Raw genomic sequence first — 12,116 nt, 5'->3', positions numbered from 1 at the left:
GGATGCTAAGTATGTGCTCGTGTGGATAGCACCTCCCACGCTTTGTACCACTGCAGCTACACTCTGTGTTTAGCACACTAGTTTGATCAGAGCTAGTGTGGTTATGTCTCCTCAAATGGAAATTATATCTCCAGCTCCAAGTGTAGACATACCCTGTGTAAGACCCAGCTGGGAAGCAAGTTCTGGAGTGGAGAGCCCTCTGCTGGAAATGCTCTTCCCCCAGAGGTTAAAACCGATATACTGTGAGTACATAGCTGATTGTCGTTGTCACCAGAGCACACAGGGAGAGAAGACCCTCCTCAGGCAGTGAGAACCAGGGTTTTGAAGATCTAGGGAAATGAGGATTTGTCTAAATTGTGGAGTAATGTGCTCTATGGGGGTGTGATTTCTAAAGCACATCATAGAGTTATAGACTTTAACGTCAGAAGGGACCATCATGATCATCTAGTCTGACCTTCCGCATACCACAGGCCACAGAACCTCACCCACCCACCCCTGTAACAGACCCTAACCTCTGGCTGAGTTACTGAAGTTCTCAGATCATGGTTTGAAGACTTCAAGTTACAGAAAATCCACCATTTACACTAGTTTAAACCAGCAAGTGACCCGTGCCCCATGCTGCAGAGGAAGGCAAAAAAAACCCCCAGTGATTCTGCCAATCTGACCCAGGAGAAAATTCCTTCCTGACCCCAACTATGGCGATCAGTTAAACTCTGAGCATGTGGGGAAGACCCACCAGCCAGACACCTGGAAAAGAATTCTCTGTACATGAGTGGCATCATATGTACATTTAACTTACACTAATTCAACTGTACGCACTCGGCAAAAAAAAAGAAAAATAACAAGATACCTGTAAATAGTGCGGGCGATTCCACCCACCATTCCACTCAGTGAGCGTAGGCCCTGGAGTGAGCATGAGATGGGAGACGTGAATCTGCTGTTCCCTCAGTTGGTCTCAATTCCCGCGCGCCTCTCACAGTGTGAGCATCTCGCCGCGCTGAGTGTGATTCTAGTGTTTAAAGATACATATTTTTTGTACAACATGGCCCCTAACGAAAGCCAACTACTTCATCTGGTGCTCAACCAAAGAAACAGCAATCTGTTCTGATGCTGGAGGAGAAACTGGCTGTGTTGGACTTATTGAGAGATGGTATATCGGTCTCCAATGTGGCGTGTAAATATGGCTGCAACGAATCTAGCATCCGTGCCATCAAGATTCGAGAGAGAGAAATTTGTCAAGCCATGGCATCAAGTGCTCCAATAACTGCTAAGGTGACGAGCCAGGTGCATGATAAGACTTTAGTGAAGACTGAAAAGGCATTAAACTTATGGCTGGAAGACATGAACCGTAAAAGTGTGCCTATTGATGGCAACACATTGTGAGAAAAGGCTCTTAGCCTCTATGCGCTGTTCAAACCTCCCACTGAAGAGGGACAGCCTTCTGATGAGAAGGAATTCAAAGCCAGCCAAGGTTGGCTTAACAGTTTTAGGAACTGCTTCAAGCGCAAAAACATGCAGACTACTGGTGAAGCTGCATCTGCCAATGAAGAGGCAGCAAAAGCCTACCCGAACAATTAAAGAAAATCCTAGAATAAAACGGCTATCTTCCGGAACCAGTTTTGAAAGCTGACGAGACTGTGCTCTTCTGGAAAAAAATGCCCAACCGCACTTACATTTCGAAATCAGAAAGACGAGCCCCTGGCTTCAAAGCAGCTAAAGACCATGTGACTGTGTTGTTTTGTGGCAATGTGGCTGGGCATTTAATAAAGCCGGGCTTGCTCTACAGGGCTGCAAATCCCTGTGCCGTAAAAGGCAAGAACAAAAATCTCCTGCCTGTGTTCTGGCAATCAAATAAAAAAGTTTCAGTGACAGCAGCATTATTTCTGGATTGTTCCACAAGTGTTTCATTCCGGAGGTCATGGGATAACTCAAAGAGAAAGGACTTGACTTTAAAGTGTTGCTGATCGTAGACAATGCTCCTGGCCACCCTGTGGCACTCCGGTTTGCGCATAATGATGTTGAAGTCATCATTCTCCCCCCCAATACCACCTCCATCCTCCACCCTCTCAACCAAGGCGTGATTCGCTGTTTCAAGGCCACGTACACAAGGCTTACGTTCTCACAGATACATAGCGCTATGGATGCTGATCCCAATCTTAATGTGATGGAGTGTTGGAAGTCCTTCAACATTGCCGATTGCATCACTTATATTAAACAGGCAATGGATGCAATCAAGCCTGAAAGTCAATGCATGTTGGCGAAATCTATGAAAAGAACATGTGAATGATTTTAAGGGTTTCCCAACCATTGACAAAGAAGTGAAACGCATTGTTCAGGTGGCCAGGCAAGTGGGTGGTGATGGCTTCATCGACATCCTTGAGAAAGCAATTGAAGAATTAATTGAGAGCCATTGACTAACAAAGAGTTAGAGGAACTGATAAAGTCGTCTACAGAAGACAAAGATGATGACGACGAACAGGAAGAGCCCGCAAGTTGGAATCTTCAAAAATTTGCTGAAGTGTTCCAAGCAGCAAAACACTTGAATGGTTTAATTTCTGAATACAATCCCTCTATGAACAAAGCCTCAAAATCACACATAGTATTATGGACGATTTGAGACCACATCAAGAAATGTTTGAGCAGCTTAAGAGACAACAGCAACAGTTGCCGATCACCATGTTTTTCAAGAAAAAACAATCAGCAGCAGATGAGCCTACGCAATCAACTTCTTGAGTTGAACCAGAGCCAACCACTTAGTCTATGACTTGCTCTCCATCACCCAAGCTCTCTGTCACCTCTGTCGCCTGGATCATTATCAAGCCCTGATGACCCCCTGTAATTCCCCCCCTGTAATTCCCCCCTGTAATTAAAAATACAGTACTGTAAAATTATATTTTGCATATGTACTTTTTATTATATACTGTACATTACTGTATACATTATACATTTATAGCAGGGGGAGGGATAGCTCAGTGGTTTGAGTATTGGTCTGCTAAACCCAGGGTTGTGAGTTCAATCCCTGAGAGGGCCACTTAGGGATCTGGGGCAAAAATTGGGGATTGGTCCTACTTTGAACAGGGGGTTGGACTAGATGACCTCCTGAAGTCCCTTCCAACCCTCATATTCTATATTACTGTACAGGGTTGTATACACAAAACCACGTACAGTATACTGTACTTTATGGGCGATTTAAGGGATTTTCAAGGGTAATTTTGACTTTATGCGATTTTCACCTTATGCGCTGACTTTAGAACCTAACCCCCGTGTAAGATGCAACTCCACTCAGAGCCCTCCCCATCACTGACTGTTGGAGATATTTGATGCTAACAGTCACAGATTGGATACGTGCCATTGTCGGCAGTCCCATTAGACCATCCCTCCATAAATTCATCAAGCTCAGTCTTGAAGCCAATTAGGGTTTTTGCTCCACTGCTCCCTTTGGAAGGTTGCTCCAGAACTTCACTCCTCTGATGGTTAGTAACCTTCATCTAATTTCAAGTCTAAACTTGTTGATGGCCAGTTTATATCCATTTGTGCTTGTCTCCACGTTGGCGCTTAACTTAAATAGTGTTGCACGTTAATTGGTCCATTTAGTCCCTGCTGGTGCACTTTAACCTAGTGCTCTTTGAAACAGCTATGTTAAAGCACACTAGGGAACCTTTAGTGTGCACCAGCAGGGCCTACATGGTCCAATTAAAGCACAACATATTGGTGAGCTTTAGAAATCAACCCCCAACACTGAGCGCATCATTCCACAAGCCCTAAGAAAACACATTGAAAATGTGAGCCTTCAGATACCAAATTCGGGCTGTGACAAAGTTCCTCCTCTACCTTGGTGGGTCTTGCGCTTATTGGCGGATTTGCTCACCTTGGAGCTTCACAGCAGCCCTCAGTTTGGCCGTTTTCGTGAACCCACAGTCCAGGTCAACTCCTCCTGTGTCTGACCAGGAGTTCAGATGTTTGGGGGGAACCTGGGCCCACCCTCTACTCCGGATTCCAGCCCAGTGCCCTGTGGAATGCAGCTGTCTAGAGAGCCTCCTGGAACAGCTGTGCAACAGCTACAACTCCCTGGGCTACTTCCCCATGGCCTCCTCCCAACACCTTCTTTATCCTCACTATAGGACCTTCCTCCTGGTGTCTGATAATGCTTGTACTCCTCAGTCCTCCAACAGTCCGCATTCTCACTCTCAGCTCCTAGCGCCTCTTGCTCCCAGCTCCTTACACGTGCACCACAAACTGAAGTGAGCTCCTTTTTAAACCCAGGTGCTCTGATTCGCCTGCCTTAATTGATTCTAGCAACTTCTTGAGGTGTTCTAATCAGCCTGTCTGTCTTAATTGTCTCCAGAAGGATCCTGATTGTTCTGGAACCTTCCCTGTTACCTTACCCAGGGAAAAGGGACCTACTTAACCTGGGGCTAATATATCTGCTTTCTATTACTCTCCTGTTGCCATCTGGCCCGACATTGCCACAGGGCCTTAAAAATCTTCCCAAATAATTCCATCTGAATAATAGAGGAATGCAAACAATACAGCCACTGACTACATGAACTAGAGCAGTGGTTCTTAAATTGTGGGTCGGGACCCCAAAGTGGGTCCCAACTCCGTTTTAATGGGATCACCAGGGCTGGTGTTGGACTTGCAGAGGCCCAGCTTTGGCTCACCCACCCAGGGCAGTGGGGCTCAGGCTTCAGCTTTGGCCCCTGCAGCCCGGGGTGACAGGGCTGGGTGAGCTCATGCTTTTGCCCGCACTCCTGGGGTCTTGCAGTAATTTTTGTTGTCAGAAGTGGGTCATGGCACAATGAAGTTTGAGAACCCCTGAACTAGAGGAATCCACTGATGGCTCCATGACAAGGAACCCATACATTTCAGGCAGACGGGCACAGAGAACTCTGTGCTGGTGAAATTCAGGAGCGGAATGGATACAAGGAACTCACATGGAACCTAATCAAAAGCCCATCAAAATCAGTGGAAAGACTTCCATTGACTTCAATAGGCTTTGGACCAGATTCCATGGCCTTCACATATATGCTTGTTATTCATCTTTTAAAAACTGCCCGTGGCACAGTGTGATGCCAGGCAGCGGCAGATTCGAGTCTGGTTGAGTACCTCAAAGGCTCCACTTCCTGTGTATCATGTATTATTTCTCCATAATACAGCAATGATGAAATCTGCCAGTCTTCATGGCTAGTCAGTTTATAACACGTGGACTGTTCCAGAAGAAAGTTTTGCCTTGATACCAAACATCCCCCTCTCTTCCTGATCCTTTCATACTAGTCCCTCCCCATCTGCCTAACTGTTTCTGGGCCAGATCTTGATATCTCTGTTCAGTGACAGACTGTCCTAAGTAAACACTGGATAAGGTCGTCAGGATTTGGCTCTACATTTGCGGTTAAACTTAATGCACTCATCACCATTGTATGCATATTTTGGAATAGCATCAAGTCCCCCTAACTCCACCATTTATATTCCTTTCTTAAGATGGGTTGTTCATGCTTGGTTGTCTCCAAGAGAGACATTTCCAGGCATATCAAAGCTTCATTAATGAGCCCTAATCCTAACCCTAATGAAAAGCTAAAGAGATGCATGTTGTTTTTCCCCCGAGGATGGCAGAACATCAGAACCATCAACCTGGCAGCAGAGCAGAAATGGGTGAAGAGCCAGTGTACAGCGCGTAGCCTGGGGAGGAACATCCTCTCACTGATGCATGATGCCTGGTAAATTGGCCAGAGAGAGAGGGAGTTTGGTATCAAGATCAAGTAAGTTGGTCAAGCTGGTCATCTCTGGGCCAAAGCCTGCATTCTTACTCATTGAACTCATGGAAATGAATAAAGACTGCAGGATCTGGCCCAGTGCATTTCAGTAGTTATCCATGTACAGAAATGAGTTTGGCGCCCACAGCCTTGGGTTCTGGGGAGAAGTCTTACAGTTTTTAAAAGCAAGCCCACACATTAAACTGCCTGAGACCAGACCCCATATTTCATTTATTTCCACTTCCCCATGATCACTTGTTTGGATATCTGGTTATAAGGAGCCAGATCTTCAGCTGGTATAAGCTGGCATAGCTCCATTTGAAGTCAGTGGAGTGATGCAGATTTACATGAGTTGAGGACATTAGTCTTGGAGGAAATCCATTACTGACTGTTCCTATGTGCTGAATCACCCTGTCATTTTATTCTGCTGACACACAGGTAACTGTAAATAAAGCACCTCCACTGTCACGAATGAGGTGTCCTTATTGGCCTTTCACTGTGTCTGTTCAGAACATGGGCTCCATACGTTGGAACTGGGCTAGCTGGTGAAGAGCTGTGTTTTCTCATTATAGTAACTTATTACTTTAATGATACTTCACCCTACTACAGCACCTTTCATCCAAAAATCTTTGAGGCATCACTGACATTCCCAAGTGGTAGGTGTTGTTGTACCCATTTTACAGGTGGATAAACAGGGATTCAGAGACAGGAAGTGACTTTTCCTAAGCTCACACAGTGGGTCAGTGGCAAAGTCAGGAAAACAACTCAAAAGTCCTGAGTTCCAATTGCCCAGCTCTAACCATTGCATCCCATGCACTCCCACTTAGGAGCCCGGGCTCCCAGTCCCTCCTGCTTTGACCACTAGGCACTGATTCCTTGATTTAAGGTTTAACTAGTTTGGGCCATGCAGTTATTAACTTTAAAAAATAGATGGATTGCAAAGCAGCAAAACTAATTCTTGAAACCTTCCCTTCCTGAAGTTCTGCATCCCCACTGTGAGGGGTTTAGATTTACCTCCATCATCAACTAAGTCATTTTTCCCTTCCCCACCCTGAAACTGAGAGAAAGCAGAAATATCCTTCTTCCTTACCTTGCAGAGTCTCATCATGGCAAGCCACATGCAGGAGCAGTGCACCCGAGTTCCTAAGTGAACTTAAAAAAAAAAAAAAAGAAAAAGAAAAGAAAAAAAGAAATCTCATTATCCCAGCAATGTCTCTCGCAAAAGAGTTTCTCTGTGCCCTTCCCCAGTGAGGGCTAGGAACAGAGTTGTGGGGCCGGGGGGGGGGGGGATGACTGACAGCCCTGAACTATAGAATCATCCCTTACCTTAGGCCATGCAGTCTGATTGGCTGCCTGCTGACATCCCCAAGCCCTGCACTTTTTAATAGAAGCTTTTGGATGATCTACAGGGGGAAAGGCTTGGAGAGGTGCGTTTCTGACAAGAGAGAAAGTCATTCTGCACTTCAAGGGACTTTGTTTGCCTGTTTGGGGTGGGGGGATACTTCATTTTTGCCCTTAATGTTTTTCTGAAAACTTCACTGAGGTTTTCCTTTGCACCAGTCTGGACTAATGGATTACCACCTGCTTGGATTAATTTTATCTTTTCTCTTCAGTGGCACAAAGGTCTTAGCCGGGTACCCAATTTGGTGGTAAGATTTCCCCCCCAGTTTTTATGATTAATTAATGAGTTCATTAATTATTAGAGATGGGGTTTGTGTGTGTGCATGTTCCTTCCTTCCCACCCTTAGTTCTTCTGAGCTAGCCACAATTGCGTGTTTGGTTCTAAACACAATTTCTGCAGCTTTGCCTGGTAATTCATTAAACATTTCAGGGTTATTTTTAAAGGACAATGTATAGGTTTATCCCTGAACTAATGAAGATTCCTCCAACCCCCTTAATTCTCCAATTTCAGCCATTGTAGTTGTGTTTAAAATATACGAGGATGTATTTTTATTCACTGTGCAATATAATTTTCATCTGTCACGGACTCTGGCTTTTGTTCGTAGGTAGATTTCTCCTCCCTTTCTTATTAAATACTGCTCAATCCATTATTATTTTTTCAATTCTATTTTCTTTTGGGCTGCTGCAGTTTTGGGTCTTCTTTCTCTCCTTTTGTTTTATTCAGTCGTTCGTGTGAATTTAGTCCAGGAAATATGCAGAGGACATAAATGGCACCGAGAGAAATTTTTTATTGCAGATATGTTCCTTATTTTCTCTTACCAAAAAATAAAAGAAATCGGTTTTATTTTAGAATGTGGCTGATAATTGACCTGTATTATTCTACGTTTTAAAAATAAATACATTAACAAAATTTAATCAAAGGTTAGACCCCACCTTGAAGAACAGAGATGCAAAACAAAACAATCATGAGTCACTTGGAGATAGAAGATGTTTAGTAGTATAGTACAATATTTCAGTCAATTTCTCAGTTTATCACATAGAATTTCTCATTGGAATGAGTCTCCTATGTCTCTATACAAAGTAGGTAGGGGACTGTGTATGTATGGCGCCATGAGGCAGAAACTAGTTATGTCAAAATACTTTAATTATTTTTCCCCATTCCAGAAAAGCTTTTTTTATTAATTAATTAAATCCCTTCTGTGCAGACTTGCAGATGCAAAGAAGTAGGCTGGAGTGAACTTGGATATGGGCTGCCATGTCTGGGGAAAGGGAAAAGGGAGCAATTATTAAACAAATCTGTTAATTATCATGGGGATTAAGAATGAAAATTTCAATTATTGCAGTCAAAGCATGTCTAATAATGTTACTATGAGTGTATAATTTCGAATCCTTTAAAAGCTACACAGACTCCTTAAAATGGCTAAATCTCAGCGTTTGCATTTTTTTTTCTACAAAATAAAATTTTCCACCCTGATCATGAATGCTGAACTTGAGGGCCTAAGCCGGGCATAGGAGGTCCACCAAAATGAAGACCTTGTCAGATTCCTTTAGACCCTTCTCCTCATTCAATAATCAAGACTGTGAAGCATTGCAGTGTGTGTCTGGAGAGGGGGGTGCCTGCTGGGGAGCACTGATCAGAGTGGCTGTATCTAAAGAGAAAAAATGCCTTTGGAGCTGCACAGGATGACTGGACTTTGTTGTGCAGCCAACTGTTCGAGAATCCAATTGGGTTTGCACCCTGAATGAGATTCTGACATAACTCCGTGAGGGTTAAATGATTGAGTCAGGAGGCATCTGCTGAGACTTTCATACTGAGGAATGAAAATCCCCTGGAAGAGATAGATCTGTTTTCCTTCTCAAGTAGAGGTTTCTCCCTTAGAATGAGTCTTCTCCCTGTTAGCAGAGAAACACACCACAGAGAGTGCATTCCCCAGGCCTTTGGCACAAATAATACAAACAACATGCATGTTTTCTGGTCACTTACACAAACATGTTGTGCTCGGCAAGCAGTGACAATGGGAGAAGAGAGGGTTAAATCAATCAATGTAGAACTTGCCTATAGTTCCAGTAATCTGTACCCTGCATAGTTTAGCAGAGCCCTGTTCCCTGGCAGTGCTCAGAGTGCTAAAGGAAGCTCTGCCACACAGATATGATGATGGGGTGACTGAGTCTTAAAATGGGGGAGAGGAGACAGAGAAAGTGGCTAAAGCTTTTGAGAGACTTTTTCCAGGCTAAGTAGCAGCAGGCAATGAGTATCTGGAGCCAGGGCTCCCTAGCAGTTTGAGAATTCTCACTGCTAAGATCATGCATTCCAAAGCAGAAGAAATAAATGAGGGTTCCAGTTCAGCAAAACACTTAACCACACTCTTAATTTTAAGCATGTTCTTAAGTCGCACTGAAGTCAAGTGCTTAAATGCTTTGCTGAACTGTGTTCTAATTTCCTGTGCAAAAGCGCCTGCTCTGAGAAGCACCTTCAAAAGGCAGCTGCCTCGTTTTAAGCACTTCCTCTAAAATACCCTCATGAAGTACCCAGTGACCTTTAACTATAGAGCAACCTCTGCGAGATGAATAATTGCTAGACCTCCAGGTAGATGCTTGATTTGGGTTTTACCGGACCTCAAGGCTGAGGGTGTACTATGCTCAGTTATTCTATTGCAACCCCATAGAGCATTTTCCTATCCCATGTTGGAATTTTTGCCTCTAGACTACATTTGCAGTAGGCCAACCTCTCTGAAGTCAATGGGGTTGAGCCAGTATAAATGGGGGCCAAACTGGATCCTATTGTGTGCACAGAGTGTGTCAATGCAAGCTAGGAAAATACAATAGGAAACGTGGAATAAGAAACAGTGAATAGTAGGCTGAGTCCAAGGTCTCTAGAATAATTCTGATTCTTCTTTAACTCAACTAAAGGATTCAGTTCAGGTTGGAAATAAACCAATATAATGTCTTCAAAACAAGGAATAAGAATAATAAAAAAAAATTCACGGAGGGAGGCACATGTCCCAAAGTTTTGTAACACCTAGGCCTGGTGGTAGCAGCTGGATAGACATGATAGACAGGGTCTGTCCAGGTTTTCCCAAGATTGTCCCTTCTTTTAATGTATCTGTCCTGAGAAATCTGTAAGGGTGGTCAGTACACACTGCCAGCTGTCTAGATTTGTGGGCTCAGGATCATCCTGGATGTCCTGGTTTTTTGTACCTCAGAGGTGGCAACCCTAGATGTAGAAGATACCTCCCAATATCTGGAGCTGTTACAGTTGAACGATGGAGTCTATTGGGTCAATAAAGCACATACTAAAATTGAGTCCAGTATCCATGTCTGATGAATGAATCTTCAAAGGCTTGATCCTATAGTTCTTACTACAGCAAATCTCCCCTTGCACTCTCTTGGTCACTCTCTTGCACTAAGGGCTTCAGGACTGAGCTGTTGGCCTCTCTTTCTAGAAATTAACATGAGAGACAGGGCAGGGAAACTGGGATGATTTTTCAGTCTGCAAAGTCAAACCTAGACCAAATGTTGGTTGGGATCCAGGTTTCATTTTATCTGTAGTTCTCTGGGATTGAGGTAAATGGTTCCAGCCCATATGCATATAACATGCATTTTATATATAAACTTTTCTGAAAAAGGCCCTGATTCACCAAGGTTCTTAAGCATGCATGAAACATTGGAGAGAATGGGAAGTAAATGGGACTACTTTCATGCTAAAGTACCTTGCTGGGTCTCCTTCCCACCCACCTACAACAACCATTTAATAAAAAGAGACAGTCCTACCCACAAAAGCTTACATTCTAAATAGACAAAACAAATTGGTTGAAAGAATAATTAGAAACAGAATAACAAAACACCTGGATCATGTTCTGATGGGAACTTTAAAGGAAAATTGTGTCTCACTAATCTCTTATAATTCTTTGAACATGTCAATAAAATAGTGGAAAAAGGAGAACCCATTGGAGTTTACCAGTTGAATTTCTTTAGACTTCCAAAAGGCATTCAACTAGGTTCTACACAAAAGGCTACTAAAGACGCTAAGTAGTTACAGCATGAGAGGCAAAGTATTATCATGGATCAAAAAATGGCCAGAGACAGAAAGCAAAGAGTATGATGAAATGGTTAATTTTCAGCATGGAAGAAGTTAACAATGGGGGCCTCAAGATTCCGTACTAGTTCCTGTGTTGTTTAATACATTGATTAAAAATCTGGAAAGAGGATTGAGCTGGAAGAGGGCAAAATCTGCAAATGTTTTGAAGTTATTTAGGTTAGTCACCACCAGAGAGGAGTGTGAGGAACTTCAGAGAAACTGGACCATGCTTGGTGAATGGGCAACATCTTGGCAAATTAAAGTCACTGTTGATAAATGCAGAGTAATGCACACTGGAGGGAAAAATAATCTACTCATATATTTTGCAGAGTTATAAATTAAGTGTATCAACTCAAGAAAGAGACTTAGGTATCATTGTAGGCAGCTCAGTGAAACCTGTGCTCAATGTGCAGTTGTGGTCAATAATACAAACGACATGTTAGGAAGCATAAGGAATGAGATGGAGAATAATACAGAATATTTTAATTCCATCCTATAAAGCAATGTTGCAGGCTCACCTTTGAACTGTGTGCAGCCCAGGATCTCCAAAAGGCTATTGCAGAATTAGAGGGGATTCAAAGACGAGTGATGAGATGATGAAGAGCCAGGAAAAACTTTTATATGAAGAGAGATTGAAACAATTAGGATTGTTGCCTTAGAAAGGGAACAAATAAGATATAAAAAATAAATAAAATACTGAAGGGTCTAGAGAAGATAGATCAGGATGTTCTGCTCTCCTTGTTTCATAACACAAGAGCAAGGGACATATTGTGAAATTAAAAGGTTGATTAAAATTAAATTAAATTAAATTAAATTAAATTAAATTAAATAAATTAAAAGAGCCACAGCTGCTGGCTTTACTGACACAAACAAGCGCTCACACTCTG

The 12,116-nt window shown here is 43.0% G+C and overlaps 1 protein-coding gene across 1 annotated transcript in view; it reads left to right on the top strand.

The window, feature by feature from the left end:
- The first annotated feature begins 7,082 nt into the window (after positions 1-7,082).
- WNT3 (Wnt family member 3) overlaps positions 7,083-12,116 on the top strand; it is a 91,838-nt gene continuing 86,804 nt past the window's right edge. Inside the window, exon 1 of the mRNA XM_038385492.2 lies at positions 7,083-7,399. Within this exon, the coding sequence (XP_038241420.1) occupies positions 7,320-7,399 (80 nt within the window). The 5' untranslated portion in view covers positions 7,083-7,319. The remainder of the gene's footprint in view (positions 7,400-12,116) is intronic.

The sequence above is a fragment of the Dermochelys coriacea genome, chromosome 27 (genome assembly GCF_009764565.3).
Source record: "Dermochelys coriacea isolate rDerCor1 chromosome 27, rDerCor1.pri.v4, whole genome shotgun sequence".
In the NCBI taxonomy this organism is placed as follows: Eukaryota; Metazoa; Chordata; order Testudines; family Dermochelyidae; genus Dermochelys; species Dermochelys coriacea.
The sequence above is the reverse complement of the archived record's forward strand: the minus strand, read 5'-3'. Positions and strand labels throughout refer to the sequence as shown.